Genomic DNA, 21,986 nt, shown 5'->3' on the forward strand with positions numbered 1-21,986 from the left:
CTGCCCTGAGAGACTCCCCAACACCTAAAAGAAGGAACCAGGGGCCAAGTCTGGTTGGGCTTGCTCGAAACAGGTTATCTCGTGAATGCTCTGGGATACCATTTACTTCTCTTTGTCTGTGTAAATATAAATATAGATCATCTTCTCCCACCTGCCCCATTAGACTGGTAAGCTCCTTGAAGTTAGAAATCCTGGCTTATTCCATATTATGTCTCCTTCAGCTTCTAATAGGGGGAGTTCTATAAATGCAATTTAAATATTTGTTTGATGAATTAAATAATATTGTCCCTTTCTCTACTATACTCATTTCTTTTATTTTTCCATCGATAATACTTATTTACAGATATATGATCAAGACCCTGAGTTAAGCCATGGCTCTTCTTCCCCTATTTCCCATCTCCTTCCTTTCTTTTCTCCTCTCCCTCTTGTTTTCTGCTGGGAATACTTCCCAGGGAAGGAGTGAAGCTCAGCTCTCCCATCTTTTCAGAACAGGAGGACTCTAGATTTAAGACAAGTAGTAAAGTGGATAGAATACTAAGGCCTAGAGTCAGAAAGCCTGAATTCAATTTTGGCCTTACACGTTTATTAATCTTGTAACCTTGAACAAGTCACTTACACTTTGCCTCAGTTTCTTCACCTGTAAAGTGAAGATGATAATAATGGCTCCTACCTCCAAGGGTTGTTGTAAGAGTCAAATGAGATAATATTTGCAATGCATTTAGCACAGTGTCTGGCACATGATAGATCTTTTAAAAATGCTTGTTGTCTAGAGGGTGGTGTTTTTTCAGAAAACCCTGTAAGCCCACCTCTCCCCTTGCTCCTGGGATTAGTTTGGAAAACCTTCTAGTTTGACAAGCAAGAAATAGGAACTTTTAGTTACTTGCTCATTTACCAGATTCTCCCCACAATTCCCTTTCTTGTACAAACACACACATCTAGAACTGTAGAATGTCAGAGATGGGAGCCATCTTAGAGTCACTCTAGTCCAGTCTCCCCATTTTACAAAGGAGAGAACTGCAGGGTCCTGGAGACAAAACCAAACACCCCTCTTCCCTTTTACAGAAAAACCCTTAGAAAATTCTGTCTAGACTTATTGCCCCCATTTTCTCATCTACCACCCCCTTCTCGACTCCTTGAGATTTGGCTTCCAATCCCACTATTCCATTGAAGCTACACTGTTAGCCATGCTCAATGGCCTGGCTAGTCCCTGCGTCTCTATTCTCTCTTGCCTTTTTTCATGACCTTGCCCTCTCCCGTTTCCCTCCTCCCTATCTAGCCTCCTTGGCTATATCATCATCCATGTCCTTCCTTGAGCCATTGTTGAGTGATTTCAGTTGTATTCGACTCTCTATGATCCTATTTGAGGTTCTCTCGTCAAGGATACTTGAGTGGCTTGCCATTTCCTTCCTGCTCATTTGGCAGATGGGGCCACCAGGGATAAGGGACCTGCCCAGTTTACACAGCTAATAAGGGTCTGAGGCTGAGTTGGAACTCAGGTCCTCCTGACTGCATGGCCAGTATTCTATTTATTCCCTGTGCTGCCCAGCCACCCTGCTGCCCCTGGATGGGGAGGTAACTCAAGGTTCCTCCTGGGGTGTCCTGGGAGAACTAGCCCCTCTGGTTTGAGGACTGGCTGAGCCCTTTTTGGGACTGTTCAATCTTTGGGGGCCACTTTGGTGACTCCAAGAAGTTGTAGCATGATCAGTGGCCATTCCCAATAATTATCTTGGCAGGTTGAAGGAAGTCAATAGACTTCAAACCCATCAATGAGTTAGTGGGATGTCTACCCCCAGCACTTGAAGACTTTCTGCAAGGGAATAGACAGATGAGAACAATTTATTCCAAAAGCCGTGGGAGCTGCTGAAGCGGTTGCCAAGGAGCCCTTAAAACTCGGTCAGACATTGAAGATGTCAAGGTCATCCACGACATCTTTCTTGGACCACTGGACTTGGATGACTCGGGAAGAGAGAGTGAGACTAATGATTGCAGTTCTGCTCACTTACATCCAATTCTGGAGCAAGCCAAGATGTCACCCATGATGTCACTGATCCTCTTCAAAAATGAAGGACAAACAACAATGTTTTCCTCATCGGCTCATCAGCACACTTGGGTCAGCCTTGCTGAGATTACTCTTGGAGCTGTCCAGCCCAAACATGATTCCTGACCGTGAGGACCATGTCACCTCTATTTTTTCTTTCTATATGTCCCTCAAGCCTCTTAAACTCAACTTATCCAAAACAGAACGAATTCTTTCTCCATGGCCCCACACCTCATTTCCTTAGCTCTGTCCAGGGTAGCACTAACCTCCCACCTTTGCAGCTCTGGCATCATTGGTGTTTCTTCCCTCTCCTTCACACTCACATTTAATCAGCTTCTGAATCCCATCCATTCTCACATTCACCTCCTTCTCTCAACTCACACTATCACCCTGGTTCAAGCTCTCTTCCTTTTGCCTGGACAAAACCCTTCAGGTTGAACTCCCATTCATACAATCCCTCTCCCCTTCAATCCATTCTCCAAAGAACCATCAGGATAATTTTCCTAAAGTCTAGAGCTGATCGTGTCATTCCTCTACTCAAGAAGTCGTCATGGTTCCCTCTTGGCCCTGGGAGAATTGACAAATTCCTCTGTTTTGCTCTAGCTCCGGCCCAGCCTTCCAGATTTATTTCACGTTACTCTCTTCCATATTCTCTGCAGTCCAGCTGAACTGATATATTTGATTTTCCCCACGCCTAACATTACATTTCCCATTCCCCAGTTAGAATATACCCCCTCCTCACTGTGGCTTCTTAGAATCCCTAACTTACTTCAAAACTCAATTAAAACTCAAGTAGCATCTTTCAGAAAGCCTTTCCTGGATAATGTCCGCCCCATTGTATCAGAAATTACTTTGTATATGCTCCATATTGAAGTAAGGGATGCGTGTGTGTATGTATGTTATTATCTTGAATAGAAAGTGAGCTTTTGTGAGTAGGAGATGTTTTGTCTTTGTCTCTGTATACTCAGAACCTACCACAGTATCTGGAACACAGTAGGTGCTTAATAAATGCTTATAAAATGCATGAATGAACAAACAGCAGAGCATGGCCAACCTCCATGATGTCTGTGAATAAATGATTTGTTTCTTCCCCTAGAACGTTTGTCTAGGGAACCTGTATAGAGCCACAGGGCCACAGCCCAGCAAGGGCTCATCTCAGTTATGAGGGGAAATTATTGTATCCCTCCGTAGAATATAAACCCTTTGAAGGCAGGGATTATTTCAACATAAAAGACAACCACCCAAAGCGTGTGATTGCTGACTTCGTATTCCCAGCATTGAGCATAGCTATATGGGAGTAAAGAACATTTCTATAGCACTCTCTCTGCCAAGTCTATATCCTTTGAGCTCTTTGCAATTATTATTTCATCTGATCCTCACAACAATGCTGGGAAGTAGGTGCTGTTATTATCATTCCCATTTTACAGTTATGGAAACTGAGGAAGACAGAAATTAAGTGACAAGATCCCACAGCTAGTAAGCGTCTGAAGCTAGATTTAAACTCCAGACTTCCCTGATGCAGGTTTTGTGTTCTATCTACCACACCAGCTAGCTGCTTCATAGTAAGCACTTCATGCATACTTGTTGAATTGAATGAAAAGAGCAACTATTTATTCTTTTTTTCTGTTTCCCTCAGTTCTGAAAGACAGTATAACATTAGGACTAGAGAGTCTCAGAACCAGAAAGAGCCGGGTTCAAATCGGACGATACTTAATGAATTCGATGAACTGGAGAACTCTCTAAAACTAGAGATTATACAAGCGTATTCATCTGTATTAGAAGAGGGAGTTTTCCCACCTGGAAGTTCCCTAAATCAATGAAGTCGTGGGTCAATTCTGAAAGGAAATTTCTCATTGTGTCTAGCCCATTTTATAGGTGCTTAACAATTGTGGAAATAAATTAGGTTTGAACGGCTACTGAAGCAGCCACCGCTTCTCTCTGAAGAGCCCCAGAGCTGAAGATTTCCCAGATGCAGCTCCTGTTCTTCCCTGCCTGAGTGAGGGGCCGCCAACAAAGGAGGCAGCACATGGAAGCTGGGGCCACCATCATCCTGAGCTCCCTGGATGCTCTGATGAGGCACTGTGTGGGTTTGATTGATCACCAGTTCCTCTGCCTTTTAAATGTCGAAACTCAGAGGCTGCTGCTGTTGCTGATGATGCTGCTGGAGAGGATGATAAAAAAGATAACCGTGGGGTGGGATGGGACTCCTGAGCCTCCCCAACCTAGATCCTCTCCCCAGCGCTCTTCACACCCCCATTTTCCTTCATCATTCTGAAGCCCTCCTATCATTCAGCCCTTTCCTTAAAGTCCGGTTGTTGTTTTTTCCTAAAAAATAATCCTTGCAGTCCCTGCCTTTCCCTGGCTCATATATTCATTCAAATTTGTCACTGACTTTTAAAAATGAAACTCTAGAATTAAATGCAGAGCTGTAACTAGGAAGCCCAGCAGTCAGGGCAGATTCAGCTGGGGGTGGGATTGACAACCTATTCTGGTAGAAATGTTTAATCCAAGGGCATACACACAATAGCTCGTCCCCTTCCTATCCCAATGGTACCTGCTGATCCCTCAGCCCCCTTTCCTGCCATCTCACCCAGGGCCCACTTTCCCCCATCTTCCTTCATGAGATATTAGCAGACTAAGCCACAGAGATGGTCTCTGAACCACTGCAGAGAGGAAGCTTCCCACACCCCACACCCCCACCCAGATGTCAGCGCCTGGTACAAATCCCTGGTTGCTCTGTCCTAGTTATCTTTCCTAGCTCTGATTAAGTACCTACTTTGACCAAGCCCTATTGGAGAGAATCCTAAAAACAGAATCCTTGATTTCAGGGAGTATCGATTGTCGCCAATATTTATGTGCACTTGTGTGTGCAAAGCCCTGGGAAGATACAGAGATTAAAGCAAACAATTCCTGCCCTCAGAGACCTTACAGTCTAAATACAGGTGGGGCAACAGAAGAAAAAGTAAACCAAAGATGACTGGTCTGTCTGCCACATAATAGCCCATGCTTAGATTGTGTTTTGTGAAGAAAGAAAAGGCATTTATTATGTTCTTAATGTTTACCAAGCACTGTGATAAGTGTTAGAGATAAATATGGAGAGGGAGAGACAGTCCCTGCTCCCAAGGAGTTTATACTCTAATGGGAAGGGGAAAACATATTTAGGAGGGTTATGATGCAGATGCAGGGAAGATGAACTCCCTAAAGATCCTTAAGGTGCATAGATGTTTGCCCTGCAGCGTGAAGGAGGGCTAGAGGGGAACTGGCCCTCATCATTGGGAACAGGAGAGTGGGGCCATGAGTTGAAGTAGAGAAAAGATTCTGGCTTTCCTCTAGAAGAAACAGGTATGAAGGGGAAGGGGAAAGGAGATCAACATCTGGCCAAGAGAGGAAAGGGGAAGAGGGCATTGGCAAGGAAGGAGAGGCTAGAATGGAGATCCTATTTGGGCAGGGAGGCAGGGCCTAATGTAGATGGCCCCATCTGGGTATGGTGAGTGGAGCTGTAGGACCTAGCCCCTCCCCTTCAATATCTCCCCACCTGTTCCTACCCACACCTGAATTTGACCATGAGAGCTTCATTCCTTTGGATCTTTGGGAGTACTCAACTAAAATGCAAGACCATCGCACCCCCAAGACAAGTAAAGCCAAGTGGGTTGGTATAAATTAATATTTCGTGAGGATTCTGTGCCAGATCAGCACAGGACACATGATAGAGGAGGGAGGTAGGAGGTAAAGAAACAGTGTTAAAGGGAAAATGGGAGCCAATCAAAGAAACCCTTTTCCAGCCTCAGAGGTTCCAATATAGGGGGAAAGAACTCCTTCTGTCAGCTTCCCTAAGGCCCTGAGCACTGCCCTTGGGAGGATCAACTGCTGAGTAAGGCTGGGCCCCTGTCTGAATATGGAGGGAGCACAGTAGAGACAGAGGTGATAACCGAGCTCATTCTCCCTCATTGTCCGGGAATCATTGCAAGGCTACGCTGGCCTCACAGGCCCGCTCCAGTGCAGGATTCTCTGGAGACCCAGCTTTAAACAAAAGGATGCTTTTAGCAGACTGACTGTGAGTAAACTTGACCCTAAGTGAAGAATATAATACTAATAGCTTTGCTCCCTTCCTAGCCCGTGATTGCCCTTCCCTTAGGGTGAACATCCGGGGCTGGACACTCTTTACAGAGATTGTATGGAGATTGTTGGATTGGGAAGGACAAGGGTATTTAGAGACCCTCCAGTCCAATCCTTTTTTTTTTTTTTACTGGGGAAACAGGCCCAGAGATCTTAAAGTATTTATCCAAGGTCACACTGAAAGTTAATAGCAGCATCAAGATCAAAAACCAGGACTCCTGGCCCCAAATCCAGCCCCCTTTCCCACACACAATTTCCTCTCTTCTATATGAGAGAAGCACCAACTGAGGGAAAGGGGATGCCCCTTTTTCCTCAGCCTTGGAAAACCTCCTGGAATGGGGAGAAATTTGTGGGTTATTTAAATGATGGTGGTTTGGGTATATACGTGGCTCAGAAGAGAGGATTTGAGGATAGGAAGGCAGAAAAGGTTGTACAAAAATTAAGGTTCATACATTATTTCTTTCTAGAGGCCTTGAGATTAATGAGGTCAGAGCTCCAAAGTAAGAAGAGCCCTTCGAGACTCTATTCTAATCTTTCAGTGTACAGAGGATTAAACCGTGGTTCAGACTGGGAAATGACTTGTCCAGTGTCACATGGCTAGTTAGTTGGTGACAAAGCAAGGTCTGGAGCTTAGCTCTCTCAGTCCAGAGTTCTTTACATTTTCAAAATCTTTTATTGATTTATTTAAAATGTTATCCCTTCCCTGTAACTACTCAAAAGCTTCTCTCTCTGTCTCTTTTTGTCAGTCTCTCTCTCTCTCTCTCGCTCTCGCTCTCTCTCTCTCTCTCTCTCTCTCATCAAACCAGTATTTTGTCCTTGCCTGACAACACGTGCCCTTTTCTGCCCCAAAGTAGAAATTCTCTCTAACAAATTTTTACCATCTGAGAGGAAGCATCACATAGTGAGTGGAGTGCTAGACTTTGGAGTCAGGAAAGGCCGGGGTCGTACCTTGCCTCACACACTTGTACTAGTTGTAAATGGGCAAATAACTCAGCCTTCTGCCTATACAAGGAGGCTCTGGGGTCCCTTCCAGTCCACATCCAGCCCCTCCCCAGGCTCCACTGGTAGCTGCCTTGGTCAGAGTGCCGAGGCTTTTCCTTTCTGTTATTGTGGCCACGATGTCCACGGTTCTTCTGCTCAGGGTCCAGTACTCAGCATCCAATGCAGCCCGTCTTCTCCAGGGCTCTGTCCAAGGTGCTGGTCGGAGGGGACGTTGCAGGGGTAGGGGAGCCTCTCCAGGGCAGGAGAAACAGAGCTGTGACATGCTCCCGGGTGTACAGATCTGGAGCTTTGTCCCGTGCTCCCCCACACCAGTGAGTCCCAGCGTGTTAGGGAAGGGGGCGAGGCTGCCTTTTTGTGATCCCCACTGAGGGCAGAGGCCGTGTCTCGGGCTCCGCTTGGCCCCTTTTGCCCGTACACCTCCGTCTCTGTGAGCAGCCAGGGTCCTCATCTGCCCGCCTCCAGGTTATTTCTGGCTGCTTCCATCCCATGGGTTCAGCATCATCTGCTCCTGGCATCTGATCCGCAGCAAGAGACAAGCTAATCCAGGCCTGACTCGTTCCCCAGCAGGTAAAGATCTAGCCTCAGCCTCTAATCCGAGCACGTGCTGATAGTGGCAGAGGGCAGGGAGGGCTTTCAGTCAGCTCCCGGTTATCCACAAAGGTAAAATAGGAGGCCACAGAACCAATAATCCCCCAAACCGTGTGTGTGTGTGTGTCTCTTCTCTGCACTGCAATCAGCTGCCAGTTATCCATAAAGACAAAGCCCAGGGACCATGGAACATCTCATCCAAATGCTTTATCCCATTCTGGTAGGAGTGAGGGTGGGGTGGGGAGGTGACATCAGATTTGATGATCATTTTCTGTCAATCCTACAGTGAGCCTCATCCATTTAGATCTGAAAGAAACCACGGGGGTCGTGTAATCCAAGGCCTTCCTTGGCCAATGTGAGACACAGAGATGAAGTGATTTACTGAGGTCACTCAACGTATCAGAGGCAGGATCTGAAACAAGGTCTTCCTAATTCTACCTTCTGTTTCCTCTCTACCATACCACACTGTCTCTTGAGGTTCCACACATTCTAGTCCCCCTATGGAAAGGGTCCTATCAGTTCCAATTGATCAGTAATGAACAGAAACGGCTACACCCAGCGAAAGAACACTGGGAAATGAGTGTGAACCACAACATAGCATTTCTACTCTTTCTGTTATTGTTTGCTTGCATTTTTGTTTTTCTTCCCAGGTTATTTTTACCTTCTTTCTAAATCCAATCTTTCTTGTGCAACAAGAAACTGTATAAATATGTATACATATATTGCATTTAACATATACTTTAACACATTAAACATTTATGGGACTACCTGTCATCTAGAGGATGATCTGAAACAACTTCCCGAGCAAATATCCCCTTGCGCTCCTTGGGGTTTTATTGCTGGGTTGTTCTAAGTAAGGTTTTAAAAGGGGGGACACAAGGTGACTCCTGGCTTTGGTGAAGCTAAGGGCCATCCTGGGCTTCTTTAGCTCACTGATCCTGCTAGGGGATCTTCAGTCTTGAGAGTCAGCCCCAACCTAGCAAGAGACTTAACATCATTTGGTTAATTCAAATTCTCTAGTCCTAAAAGGAGCCTTAAAGATTTAGAACTGCAACAGACCTCAGAGGCATCTAATAAAACACCTCTGTTTTATAGAGGGGGGAATTTCCCTTCAGAACACACAATCAGAAAGAACAAAGACAGAATTTGAATTCATATCCTATCATTTCAAGTTGGCTCTTTCCTCTGGATCTGCACTGGTCCTTGGCTCTCAAATGGAGGGAAAATGACTTGCCCAAAGTTTGAAAAAAATGAAACCTGAACTCAGATGTTCTGAATCCAAGATCAGCACTCTTCCTTTAAATTAAAAACAAATATGTTTTATTAATGATTTATGTGGAGGTTTTATTACATCCAACAATCTACCTACAAAAACAAGTCTTTCTAACAAACGGAATCCAAAGACACATCATTCATGTTTGACAGCATGTTCAGCATCTTATTCCCATAGCTCATCACTTCTCTATTGAAAGGAAAGAAATCTTGTTTTTTCAGTGCTACAGTACTCTTTCCATACTCCATATACTACCATTTTCCTTTCTTCCTAAGCTGATGTTTCTTAATTCCCCTCAGTTAAGGAAGGAAGCCCCCACTATTGTCTCTAATTGTCTAACATCTCCTTCGACTTTCATCTATATATAATCTATCGAATCATCATTGATGGGCAAATAGTCCACTCAGAATACAAAAGCTAGGATTTCTTGAAAGTGCTGAGAATATTAGTGTTATGTTTCAGTGCTATCTTTATAGCAATCCACCTCAGTATTATATCCATCACCTATATTGGTCCCACCTCTATGGTAGATCCATACAGCAACATGTAAAGTCATCGGCACATATCCTGAAAGGCCCACTTGTCCCCAAAACCTTTCTTTTCTATAATCTACCTTCACAAATGAAATCCATTCTTATGATTGGTCACTTCCTCTTTTTGATGATGACCCTGCATCTCTAGAAGGCTCCTTTTGAGACATAAATATGTTACTGGCTGATCCCCCTAGTCCAACCCCCTCACTTTACAGAGGAGGAAAGGTTCTATGTCTCATACACAGTAACTGTCTGAGATGGGATTTGAACATGGGTCTTCTGGCTCCAGAGCCTGAAACTTTCTACTATGGCACATTACCTTGTTAGGAACAATAACATCAGCATAGATGAAGTTGTCAGATGAGGTCCTCTGTCACCTGGGAAAAAAGAGAACAAGATGTTGGGAGACCAGGTCTTGATTGGTGAGAAGGAAGAATCCCCTGAAATAGTCCCATTATTAGCATTCACAGTTTATTTCCTTTGGGTTGGAAGAAGTTACCGTCTTTTGCATAATTATAACTTTGAATACTTTGAATTTAAATAAGATAATGGGGATCTCCTTGTACTAAATATTCACTGAAAGTTAAAGGGGCAGAACCGGAAAATGGGACATTGCCCAGGAAGATACAAGTCTGAGTGACTCACCACTATGGAGGGTATTGGGTAATTGGAGTGAAGAGGAATGGGGAAAAGGAAGTGATGACAGGAGAGGACAGGCAAATGGGGATGGTAACTAAAGACAAATTCTTTGCTTTAGGTTGAGGCAGACTAAGTTGGCCACTGAATTCTTCTACCATTTACTATGTGCTTACTGTATACGAGGCACTGGAAGCACAGAAAGATCAAAATGAAAATATCTTATCTTCTTGGGAAGCTATTTACAAAATTCATTGACTGGAAGGCAATCTTCGAGTGTTAGAAAGGATAGTGAACTTGTCTCATCGAAGACAAAGAAAGACAGAAAGGCAATGAATATACACTAGTCATTGACAGATCTGCTCTTGTCTAGTCACCTGAAACAACATCCTATCAATGATCGATGAGTCTAAGAGTATGCTAGAAAGATCCCTGTAGATATATAACCTTCATTTGAATATTGACCCTGCTGCTTGCTACCTGTGTGACCATGGACAGCTCTCTGAAACTCAGTTCCCTTCTTTGCAAAATGAGTTAGTCCCAAGGGTCCTCAAACTTTTTAAATAGGGGGCCAGTTCACTGTCCCTCAGACTGTTGGAGGGCCGGACTAGAGTAAAAACAAAAACTTTGTTTTGTGAGCCTTTAAATAAAGAAACTTCATAGCCCTGGGTGAGGGGGATAAACGTCCTCAGCTGCTGCATCTGGCCCATGGGCCCTAGTTTGAGGACCCCTAGATTCAAGTAAAGATGAATGCCTTCTGACTTGTTCTTCTGTTCAGTGGAAGGTTCCTCAATGGGCTGGCTCTTTCTGCCCTTGACTTCTGGCCATCTCTGAGCAGGTCCCTTTGTTGAAAATTGGATTTCAAAGTAGCTCCTTGTGCCCATTCTGCTGGAGATCCCATTACCTCTAGACTAGCTTTTTGATCCTTGGTTAGGTCATTTTCAAGCCTGAGTCATAGTTTCATCCTCTGTAAATTGAAGGGGCAGAATTCAATCTCTAAGATTCCATTCCCTACATCCAGCCATCTTCCAGTTGCTGCCGCCCTCTTTTCTTTATCTGTTCTCTATCCCCACCCCCAATAAAAGGATGATTAAAAGACCCATTAAGCCATAACAGGAACTTAAGTACTTATTAATATTATTGATTGATTGAGCCCCTAAAACTCATGATTATAGAGAAACAAATGGGGCTCAGAGATAGTTATCCTTCTCTGCTCTGCTCTCCCACTCTCATTGAGGATCTGGGGTAAAAAAGGCAGAGTGGTGAATGGGGGAGGAAAGAACAACCAATCAAGAGTTAGGGCCATGGGTTCTCTTGTGATACAGGAGGTCCAAATTTTAGGGACTTATACAAAATATAGCTATCTTGATAGTTATATTTTGTATAAGTCCCTAAAATTTCCTGGGCCTGTTTCATCTGAAACATGATGAGGCAATGTGGAGTTAGTGGATAAAATGCCAGACCTAGGATCAGGAAAACCCAAATTCAAATCCTGCTTCTCACATTTATTAGCTGTTTTACCCTGGACCTCTCTGGCCTTCATCTCCTCCATCTATAAAATGAGAGAGATATCTTCTTCCAGGTCTAAATCTCTGGGGTCAGAGATCACACCTTAAAGGAGCTTATATTCTAATCAACAATACCTTAAAGTGATAAAGAGGGAGGAGAACGAGGAAAACATGGAGAGCTAGAAAGGAGCAGGAAGGAAGGGAGTCAGATGCTCCTGAGAGGCTGCTGGGAGGCCAAGAAGAAGGAGCACTGAGAGAGCCAGCCCAAGATCTGGTGACGGGATCATGGATGACCTTGGAGAGAGCCTTCTTGGAGGCACAGATTATATGAGACTTGGTAAATAGCAAAGCACTTTACAAATGCTAGCTACTTTATAATTTATTATATTTCTACATTTTCATTATGCTGAGCTGACATTATATAATAGATTTAGAGATACAGCCTCCTCTGTCATAGAAAAGTCATTTTTGTGACTATTTGAGGACTAATCTCCTTAAACATTCCTGGAAATGAGAAATCCAATTTTGTGAGTCTTTCCTGCCCTGTGGGAGTCTGAGCTGCCCTTCTCTTCACTGCAACCATTCAGTTCCCTCCCCACTCAAGCCTTGGATTGTCTTTAGAAGGAGCTCAGTATCTCCTCCCTTTCCCAATTCCCTTCTCTTTTCTCCTTATATCATTGGGACCTGGGAACGTGGAAGCCACAATGCCCACTTGGGATGAAGAAGGCAAACCTCCCTCTTCTGCCCAGGCCTCTGGGAGTTCACAGCTCCAAGTCTTGAGGAGCTATTCCCCAAACATCAATAAACTGTTAATCTTCCTCCCCCTCCCAGACCAAAAAAGAAAAAAATAACTTGACCTTGGAGTTGAAAAGAATTCAATCAAACATATTTAACATGTATTGGTCATCCTGCCATCTGGGGGAGGGGATGGGGGGAAGGAGGGGAAACATTGGAACAAAAAGTTTGGCAATTGTCAATGCTGAAAAATTACCCATGCATTTAACTTGTAAATAAAAAGCTAGAATAAAAAAAAGAATTCTGTTCAAGTTTTCCTTCTGATATTTACTAGTTGTGACCCTGAGTTACTCAGAGCATCTTTGCACCTCAATTTCCCCTTCTATAAAATGAGAGTAGTGGTAGTTGCCTTCCAGCACTTTGGGGGGCTCCCAGAAGAAGTATGTGGAAACTTTAAAGCATCATGTAAATATCAGTTATTGTGACTGCAAAGTTAAGTACAATGCAGAACTCACCTTTGGGACTTTGGACTTGGAACACTACATGGATCTAAGGGATGTTATTTAGTTTCTAAGCTGCTTTTATTTCATTTTCTTATTATAAAGGACAGCGATGGGTCTGCTAAGAGATGAAGGGGATTTTAGAAGAAGAAGAAGAAGTTGGTTTTAAGTGTTATGCAGAGGTAAGGGCAAAGTTGACTGCTTTGGGAAGGTCAGTGGTGGACAGATAATTGGAGGCAGGTATCAAATAGTACAAACTATTACAAAACATGAAGACTCTGATCAAGGGTGACCCTTCCCTCCTCTGACAAAGGGATTTAGGAGAAGTCAGAGCAGAAGCGCACAAGAGGAAAATCCAGGATACCTGAGCTCCAGTGTTATTTCTGATGCTAACGAGATATCCCCAGATTATACATGTGTGTGCATGTATATATGTGTGTGTATATAACAAGATATCCCCAGGTTACATATCTGTGTGTGCATGTAGATATGTGTCTATATAAACATATATTTATTGTGTGGTTATATACGTGTGTATCGTTACATATATCTAGATACAATGTGGCTAGATTCTTATTTACATGTTACATATGTCATATATTATTTTATGTTATTTTATTTTACAGGTAGCAAGGTGGCACAATGGATAGAATGCCTGACCTGAATTCAAATCCATCCTTAGACATTAGTAGCTGTGTGACCCTGGGAAACTTGCTTAAAATCCTGTTTGCCTCAGTTTCCTCATCTGTAAAATGAGCTGCAGAAGAAAATGGCAAACTACTCCAATATCTTTGCCAAGAAAACCCCCAATGGGGTCACGAAGATGTGACTGAAACAATTGAGCAACAGCAAAAATTTATTACACATTTTGTATATATATAGATATTTCCAGCTTTAGTTTCTCCCTCCTGAGATCTAGTGACACACTGTATAAGTCTTCCCTGACCCACCAAGTAGGGATTGTTTCATTTATTGTGATGGTACCTCTGGCACCAGTGTCTGGAATAAAGTAGGTGCTTGATAAATACTGATTGAAAAATAAATAAATTCTGATTAATTGATGAAACACCGGCTGGACATTTCAAACTGGACATCTCAAACATATCCAAAACAAAACTCCTTATGTTCCACCCCTCTTCTTGACTTCCCTATTTCTGTCAAGGGCAGTAACAATTCTGTCAGTCCCTCGGAGCCATAATTTAGTGTTAATCCTTAACTCCTTATTCTCACTTCCAGATCCAGCCGGCTGGCAAAAATTGCCACTTCTCTATTCACAACATCTGCTCCAATATGTTCACTTCTCTCTTCCTCCACAAATGACACCTTAGTGGCTTTAAGGCCCTGGTTACTTCTTGCTTGGACTTTTGCAACAGCTTCTTAATTGACCTCCTTTCCTTATTTCAATTCATCCTCCAGCCAGTGACCAATGAGATTTTCTAAAGCACAGGTGTGACCATGTTACCCTTCCTACTCAATAAACTCCCCATTCTCTATGGGATCAAACATATCACTTCTGTTTCTCTTTTAAAGCTCTTTATATTCTGGCTCCTTGCAAGTCTTTTTACACGTTATTCCCTTCCATGAACTCTATACTCCAACTATACTGGCCCAGGCCTCTCATACATGACATCCCATCTCCCATCTGCCTCTGCACCGGCTGGCCAAAACACCTGCAACGTGCTCGCTTCTCACCTTGGTCTCAATGCCTCTGACTCAGCTCAAGTACCAGCTTGTGATGGAAGCCTTCTGCTACCCCAGCCCTGTTCAGTCCCCATCCTCTCCCACCCTCCTGCTCTCCCCTCTAAGGTTACCTGGTATCTAGTTTGTGTGAATCACATATATTTGCATATGGATATAATTTATATTATAAATTATAATTTATATTATAATATGCACACATGTGTGTGGATAGATAGGTAGACACACACACACACACAGTCTCCTCCTCCCACCAGAATGTAAGCTCTATCAGAGCAGGAATTTGTTTTGCTTTTTTTTTTAATTCCTAATAATTTACACAGAACCTGTCATACAGCAAATATTTAATAAGTGCTTGTTGATTGATAACTGATTGATTCTGGTCAGGTGCCTGCACCTTTCTTCAGACTATCTCTCCATCTATAAAATGAAGATTGTGGTGCATGTATTATCTCGTGGGGACCTTGTGGGGGCAGTAATCTGATTTTTAGCAGGTAGATGGAAAGGTTCATTGCTTTTCCCAACCTCCGATAGCAGATGACAACCCAGATGTTAGTTTTTTAAAAGTATTGGGTTCTTTCAGGAAAAGGACTGACTATAGAACCTTTTCCCAGGATCTTCCTGACTTAGAGCAAGCCTGAGCCCACAGCAGACATTTCACAACAAACACTTGTGGAGCTTAAGCAGGGATTCCAGGTTGTATCTCCCACCCTACCCTCAGTACAATGAAATTTCCACTGTGAAGGAGGAGGGGGAGAGAGTCAAGAGATGGTGTGTGTTCCCCATGATCTGGCGCCAGGAGACAATCGCTCACAAATTTGACGTGTGGCTGCTCTATAAGTATGATAAACTGATGGTCAACAGTAAGAACAAATGTGACTTCACAAATCAGATAGTCAGGCCCCAGACGCCCAGCTGCTGTGGAGCTAAGCCAATGATGCATTTGAAACACTGCATATTGAGCTTTCTCTGCAGCCCCTCAGATCTGCCAGATGTCATGAGGCCTGTGGAAATGGCACCAATGAGCAAACTATGAAGTAAGGAGCCAAGTCCCACCTTCTAACACAATAGTCACCTCCTAACACGATTAACTGTTGCTGTCAGGCTGTTGGGAAAGAAGAAAGAGAGATAGAGAGGAAGGAAAAGGAAAAAAAAAAAGGGGAAGGGGAAGGAAAAGGGGGGGAAAAAAAGGGAAGGAAAAGGAAGGAGGGGGGAAGGGGAAAGGAAAGGGGGGGGAAAAGGAAAAGGGGAGGAAGGGGAAAAAAGGGGAAGGGGGGAAAAGGAAGGAAAGGGAGGAAAGGGGGAAAGGAAAAAAAGGGAAGGAAGGGGGAGGGGGGGGGAAGGGGGAAGGAGGGAGGAAAAAAAGGAGGGAGGGGGGGAGGGGAAAGGAAGGAAGGAGGGAAGAGGGGGAAAGGAAAGGAAAAGGAAAGGGGGGAAAAAAAAAAGGGGGAAAAAGGAAAGGGGGAAGGGGGAGGGGGGAGGAAGGGAGGAAGGAAGGAAGGAAGGAAGGAAGGAAGGAAGGAAGGGGGGAAGGGAGGGAGGGAGGAGGAAGGGGGAAGGGGAGGAAGGAGGAAGGAGGGAAGGAAGGGGGAAGGAAGGAAGAAGGAAGGAAGGAAGGAAGGAAAAAGGGGGAAGGAAGGGGGGGGGGGGGGGGGGGAAGGGAGGGGGGAAGGGGGGGGGGGGGGGGGGGGGGGGGGGGGGGGGGGGGGGGGGGGGGGGGGGGGGGGGGGGGGGGGGAAGGGGGGGGGGGGGGGGGGGGGGGGGAAGGGGAGGGGGGGGGGGGGGGGGGGGGGGGGGGGGGGGGGGGGGGGGGGGGGGGGGGGGGGGGGGGGGGGGGGGGGGGGGGGGGGGGGGGGAAAAGGTTTGGGGTTTTTAAATTGGGGGGGTTTAAAAAAAAATCTTTTTCCCCCAGCGGCCATTGCTTTGACTTGCTTTGCCATACTGTATTTCCAATTAGGACGGAGGATCCACCATTACGGGCAATTCTGCTGTAAGAGAAGGGGATGCTTTTTGGCCACCTGTGATATCTGAAAGGAGAAAAGCCTCAGGAGAGCTGGAATCCAGCTTCCCGTCCCTGGGCAACTCGTCTTTTAAAATCTGCTTCGCTTCTTGTAAAATGGGGAGAGGTGTTATAAGGCTCAGATGAGATGATACATGTAAAGTGCTTTGCAAACCTTAAAGGGTCCTGAGTGCCAGACAGGATTACTATTATTCGAACTTGGAGCTGGCTGGAGATCTGAGAGACCATCTCAGCCGTGCCTCTCGTCTGATGGGTGAGTAACTGAGGCCCAGAGCAGAGAGATGGCTCTCCCGAGGTTACCCGGGTGTTTGAGTCAGGATTCGAAGCCGGATCTCGGGACTCCACTCCACTGGTCTGCCTCAGAGGCGCACAGACACAGCGGGCCTTTAAGCAAGGACCTCTCCTCTCGGGCCATCTCTAGTCATCTTTCCTGGCAGCTGAAAAAAATCCCCCCTGCCTTCTCCGGGAGCTGGCGGCTCTGCTCCTCAGTCCCGTCCCCCAGCCCCTTGCAGCTGCCAGCAAGCCAGCGAGTTCTGGAGGTGCTGGGCGGCCCCTCTGCCGGGGAGCCGGGCCCCGGGGGGCGTGGCGCTGCGCGCGGGTCCGCCGGGGCCCCGGGCCCGCCGCCGGGTCCCCGTGCACCTGCCTCTGTGGCCTGGCCCGCGAGTGCGTGAGCGCGAGCGCATCCCCTGCATCCCTCATTCCTCCGCTCCCTCCATCCTGCTTGGTTGCTACCCAGTGACGCCGGCAGGGCCCACCCCCTGCCTGTCAGCCCTTGGTCTCGCACTTCTCCGCGGGCTGAGCCCAGTGCGGCGCGCTCGCTGCCCGCTCCTCGCAGGCTCGGGACCGTCTGGGGGCGCGGAACGCGGCGGCGGCGGCAGAGGCGGGCGCGATGCGCACCGTGGCCACGGAGGCGGAGGCGGCGGCGGCGGCGGCGGCGGCGGGGGCTCCGGAGGAGGGCTCCAGCGCGGCTCCCGGCTCTCGGTGAAGCGCGCCCCGCTTCCCCGGCTCACTGCACCCCGCTGCCGGCGCCCTTTCGAGAGCTTCGTGCCCTGGCTCGGCTCGTTCTCCGAGGGGCTCCGGGGGGGCCAGAGCTGCCTGCATGACACTCCGGCGGGGAGAAAAGACCACCATCAGCATTCAGGAGCATATGGCCATTGACGTGTGCCCGGGTCCCATCAAGCCCATCAAACAGATCTCCGACTACTTCCCCCGCTTCCCCCGGGGGCTCCCGACGGCAGTCAGCCGGACCGGCTCCCTGCAGGCCGACGGCAGCCAAGCCTCGGTCAGCCCCTCCGAACCCCCCAGGGACGACGACGAGGATGTGGACCAGCTGTTCGGTGCCTACGGCCCCGGCCCCAGCCGCCAGCGGCAGCCCCCGGCCCAGCCCCAGCCCCAGCCCTCGGCGGGCGGCAGCGGCGGCGCCGGCAAGCCCGAAGAAGACCTGGACGGGGAGGGCTACGACTCGGATGACTGCAGTAAGTTCCCCCAAGTATTGGACTTTTCTTCCCTGCTTTCTCCCATCCCCCGCCCCCGCCAGCACACACACACACACCACAAACATACACACACAAACGCACAAATATACACATATACAAAAACGCACCCATACATCCAAAAACGCAAACACTCCCATACACAAACGCACAAATACACAAACACAAATCACTCTCCCCCGCTCCCCACCCTACGGACAAGAAACCTTCTCCCCTGCCAGACAGCACCCAAGACGGTCGTACCTCCAGTGCTCCCCCCTTTCCCCCCATAACTCACACTACACACTCTCCCCGGCTCCCCATCCCACCCCCACCCCCTTGAACGCTGTCCTCTTGCTATCCACATCACCCAGAACAGACACTCCCCCCTGGTTCCTTGCAACATACACACAACATGCAACGCACAACAAAGGGAAAGCCCTCTGCCCAGCCCCTCCCCACATACAACACAGTCCGCTCTCCCTTCCTCTTCTCACAAACACACACATTTCCCCTTTGCTCACAGCCACACAACCAGACTCTCTTCCTTTACCCCCAACACACACACACACACACACACACACTCACTCACTCACTCACTCCCCCTTTGCTTCTCACCATACACAGCCAGACACTCTCCCTTTGCCTCCCCAATACCCAACCTCCCAAACCCCCCTCCCTTTGTTCCCCTCCCTCCCCTCCGTGTGACTGGGGCTGAGCCCGCAGGCCCCCTTCCCTATTTCTTCCCCTTCCTGCCTCCTGGGAGCAGGGACTCGGGGGCTGGAAGTTCAGGAGGCGTCCCCGAGGGACGGCTCCAGCTTCCCGATTATCCCGGCCCCTTCCCCACGCAGCCGGACCCCGGCCGCGGAGCCCGTGTCCGCAGCCGGGCCCCAGCCTCCAGTCCCAGGATGTCGGGCGCGGAGCAGACTGGCCATTTCTCCCCCTGGCAGGGCGATGCTGCTATCCAGGGAGACACCAGTTGCTGAACACACCCGGCCCGGCTGCCCTAGGCGAGCAGAGCATTGTCCCTCCCGCAGCCAGGGACTGGGGAGGGGGAGGGGGAGAGAAAAGCCGAGGGAGCTGGGGAGCAGCGGGGAGAGGACCCTCGGCCACTTGGATCATTTATCAGTCGCGTAGCTGGCGGAGCCGGGCTGCCCGCCGGGGCAGGCAGCAGGAAACCTGGGCGTATTTGCCCTTTCAAAAACCCTTGTATGTCTCTGCCCCCTCCCCTCCCCCCCCTCCCCCCCAGTCCTTCTCTGGGGCCTCCCTTTCCCGGGAAAATGTCTGTGGGCTCGTTAGCCTACGGTCCCTGATGGCCCCTCCTCCTCCTTCCTCTCCACCCCACCCCCGTTCACCTGTTACGCCTTTGCTTCCAAAGGGTGGAGAGCTGCTCTTCTCCCCCCCTCCTTCCATCTTGCACGGCGACCTCCTCCCCTCCTCCCCGCACTCCGTCTTAGAAAAGGCCTCAACAGAGGCAGGGCTGGGCTGAGGGGCTCCCTCAGTGACCAGGACATTGGGTTGGGAATTAAGCCTCCTCATCGTCTCGGAGGTGAGCAGTGGAAAGTGGGGGGGGGGGGAGGGGAGGGAGAAGACATCCTCCTTCCCCACCCCAAGGGCCGATGGGGCCATTGGAGGCTTGCGAGAGGCCCTGGGCAAAGTTGCTCCAGATGCCAAGATCTTGACCCTTCTGGTTTGACTCCGTTTGGGGAGCTCTGGGGAAGCTGCCCCCCACCCTGGAAAAGTGCTTTTGTTATACTTGGCGGTGAGATCACTGACACCTGACCCTCAGGCTTGGAAGGAAGGGGAGGGAGGAGGGAGGAAATAAACACCCTCTTCTCCGAATTTGACAAGAATAGGACAGTCCAGGCCTGGAGGCAGAGGCCTGGCTGGTATTGCTAGTCCCTGGGGTCTCCAACTTCTGGAGGGAAGGCTGCTGCTCTGAATGGGAAGCAGTGCTTTCTGCTGGGAACTTGAAGTGCTAGATTTAATTTCAAGATCTGGATTTCAAGACCTTGGATTCATGGCTCTTAACTCTTCTGATCCTTCCTCCTGGCTGGGTGACTTTGCATAGGCTCACTAAGCCTTGACACACATTTTGTAAAACCATCCATTGGCCCGAATGGTTTCCCTGGTCCCTTCTAGACCTACATCCTTCCCGTCCAGTGCCTTTTCTAAAAAGAACCATGGCAATCTGAGGACTGAAGGGAGCCTGGCCCAGAACAGACTGGGTGCTGTGATCCTATGGGATCAAGCCATGGGATCAACCCATGTACAACCCAACAATTGCCAGGATCATTTGTTTTGAAGGGTGAAAAAGAATCAGAAAGGAGGATGGGGGAGGGAAGTACTGAGAGTTAGAAAGGATCATAAAGCTCTTTTAGCCTGACCCTTGATAGATCTCCCTTAGAAGGTAGTGAATTTGCCTGGAGAATTTAGGAAAAAATCCTTAAATCTGCACTTCCTAGACTTCCCTAAGCAAAGGTGGTCCTGGAAATGGCCAAGTTTTTCTGGATAGTCTGGTTCAAAGAGCTGGATGCTGGAACAAAGGATGGGAGTCTCCTCATCCCGATTCCTCAGACTTTACAGTTGAAAAGCATCTATCTGAAGGCCATCTAGTCAAGTCCTCTCACATTACAGAGGTGGAAACTGAGACATCACAAAGACAGTAAATAGCAGAACTGATATTCAGACCTCAATCCAGAACTCCAATCTAGAATTCCAAAATCCAGAATTCTTTGCACTACTCCAGGATGCCTTTGTCCGATCTGAAAAAGTCTATCCTTAGTTGGTTAGTAATTTTAGGTTCAGAAGGGGCATCCATTCTTTGGGCAGCACTAGAGCAAAATTGGTCTCCTTGCCCTAGCTACCATTTAAGCCAGTACTGTCAATACACTCAGGGAAGCCAGTCTGGGACAAGTCCACACTCACCCCACACTCCTTCTCCAGCCGGAATTTGCAGAGGAATTGCCTCTGGGAGTCAATGGTACTGGTTCCTAAGAATGACCAGATTCAGATCGATTGCTACATCTTATATGAAGCGTCTTCTGATGTTAACCCCCCCCCAAGTTGCTGGTGTCTGCTCCCCAATCCTGGGAGTTGTATTTACTTTGGATAATTTTTCCAAGTACTTGTTCAGATTCATGAAGTTTCCTTCCAAGAGAAAGTAAGCTTCTTGAAGGCAAGAATTATTTCTTTTTTTTTTTTCCCTTTTTCTTTCCAGGTCTTTGAACAGTACCTGGCATATAATACACATTTCATAAATGCTTTATGATTGATCGATTAGTCCTGCAAAAACTAAGATGGCTACAGGAGATGAGGAAGTATTATGTTTCCCATTTCCAGTTCTATTCCTGCTTTGTGAGTCATGAAAGGACAGGGATGCTTAGATCAGAACTTCCTTTGCCAGGACCAGAGGCTAACATTCTAGAGCGTGAGTTGAATGACTAGAAGCTTAATTCTTTCCTGGAGTATTCAGGAAACCTCAGGTTTATTGAGTTTTTTTTTTTAATGCTTGTTAAGTTCTAAGGGTGGTACTATTTTCCCCAAACCCAATTCTCTTCTCAACTATACTGTTGTTTCTTCAACACTTCCTCACTTATTGACAAGTAGCTTATGCTGATAGGTACTAAGGGAGACAGTGTCAGAAGGAAAAGGCTTGGAAGCATGAGTTGTAGCCTTGGTTCTGTTGTCATAACCAACATCTTCTTACAGTTCATAATTAGTCCAGGGGCAGTGGGATTTTGCTCCAGAGCATCATATGGCATAAGTTCCCCTTTCCCTAGGGTCCATTCTCCTGGAGTTTACTATCTAAGCCTTCCTTTCCACCACCCCAAAACCCCGAAGGCCCAAGTGAAAAGGACTTTTCTG

The 21,986-nt window shown here is 47.4% G+C and overlaps 1 protein-coding gene across 3 annotated transcripts in view; it reads left to right on the forward strand.

The window, feature by feature from the left end:
- Positions 1–17,571: 17,571 nt before the first annotated feature.
- The window catches only part of DOC2B (double C2 domain beta), a 59,211-nt gene continuing 54,796 nt past the window's right edge, over positions 17,572–21,986 (forward strand). The window contains exon 1 of one of the 3 annotated variants that reach the window (XM_031967770.1): positions 17,572–18,122. In XM_031967770.1, coding sequence (XP_031823630.1) covers positions 17,747–18,122 — 376 coding nt within the window. In that variant the 5' untranslated portion in view covers positions 17,572–17,746. The remainder of the gene's footprint in view (positions 18,123–21,986) is intronic. The other 2 variants (XR_004234076.1, XM_031967771.1) reach the window with 2 other exon arrangements.

The sequence above is a fragment of the Sarcophilus harrisii genome, chromosome 4 (assembly GCF_902635505.1).
Source record: "Sarcophilus harrisii chromosome 4, mSarHar1.11, whole genome shotgun sequence".
Taxonomy (NCBI): domain Eukaryota; kingdom Metazoa; phylum Chordata; class Mammalia; order Dasyuromorphia; family Dasyuridae; genus Sarcophilus; species Sarcophilus harrisii.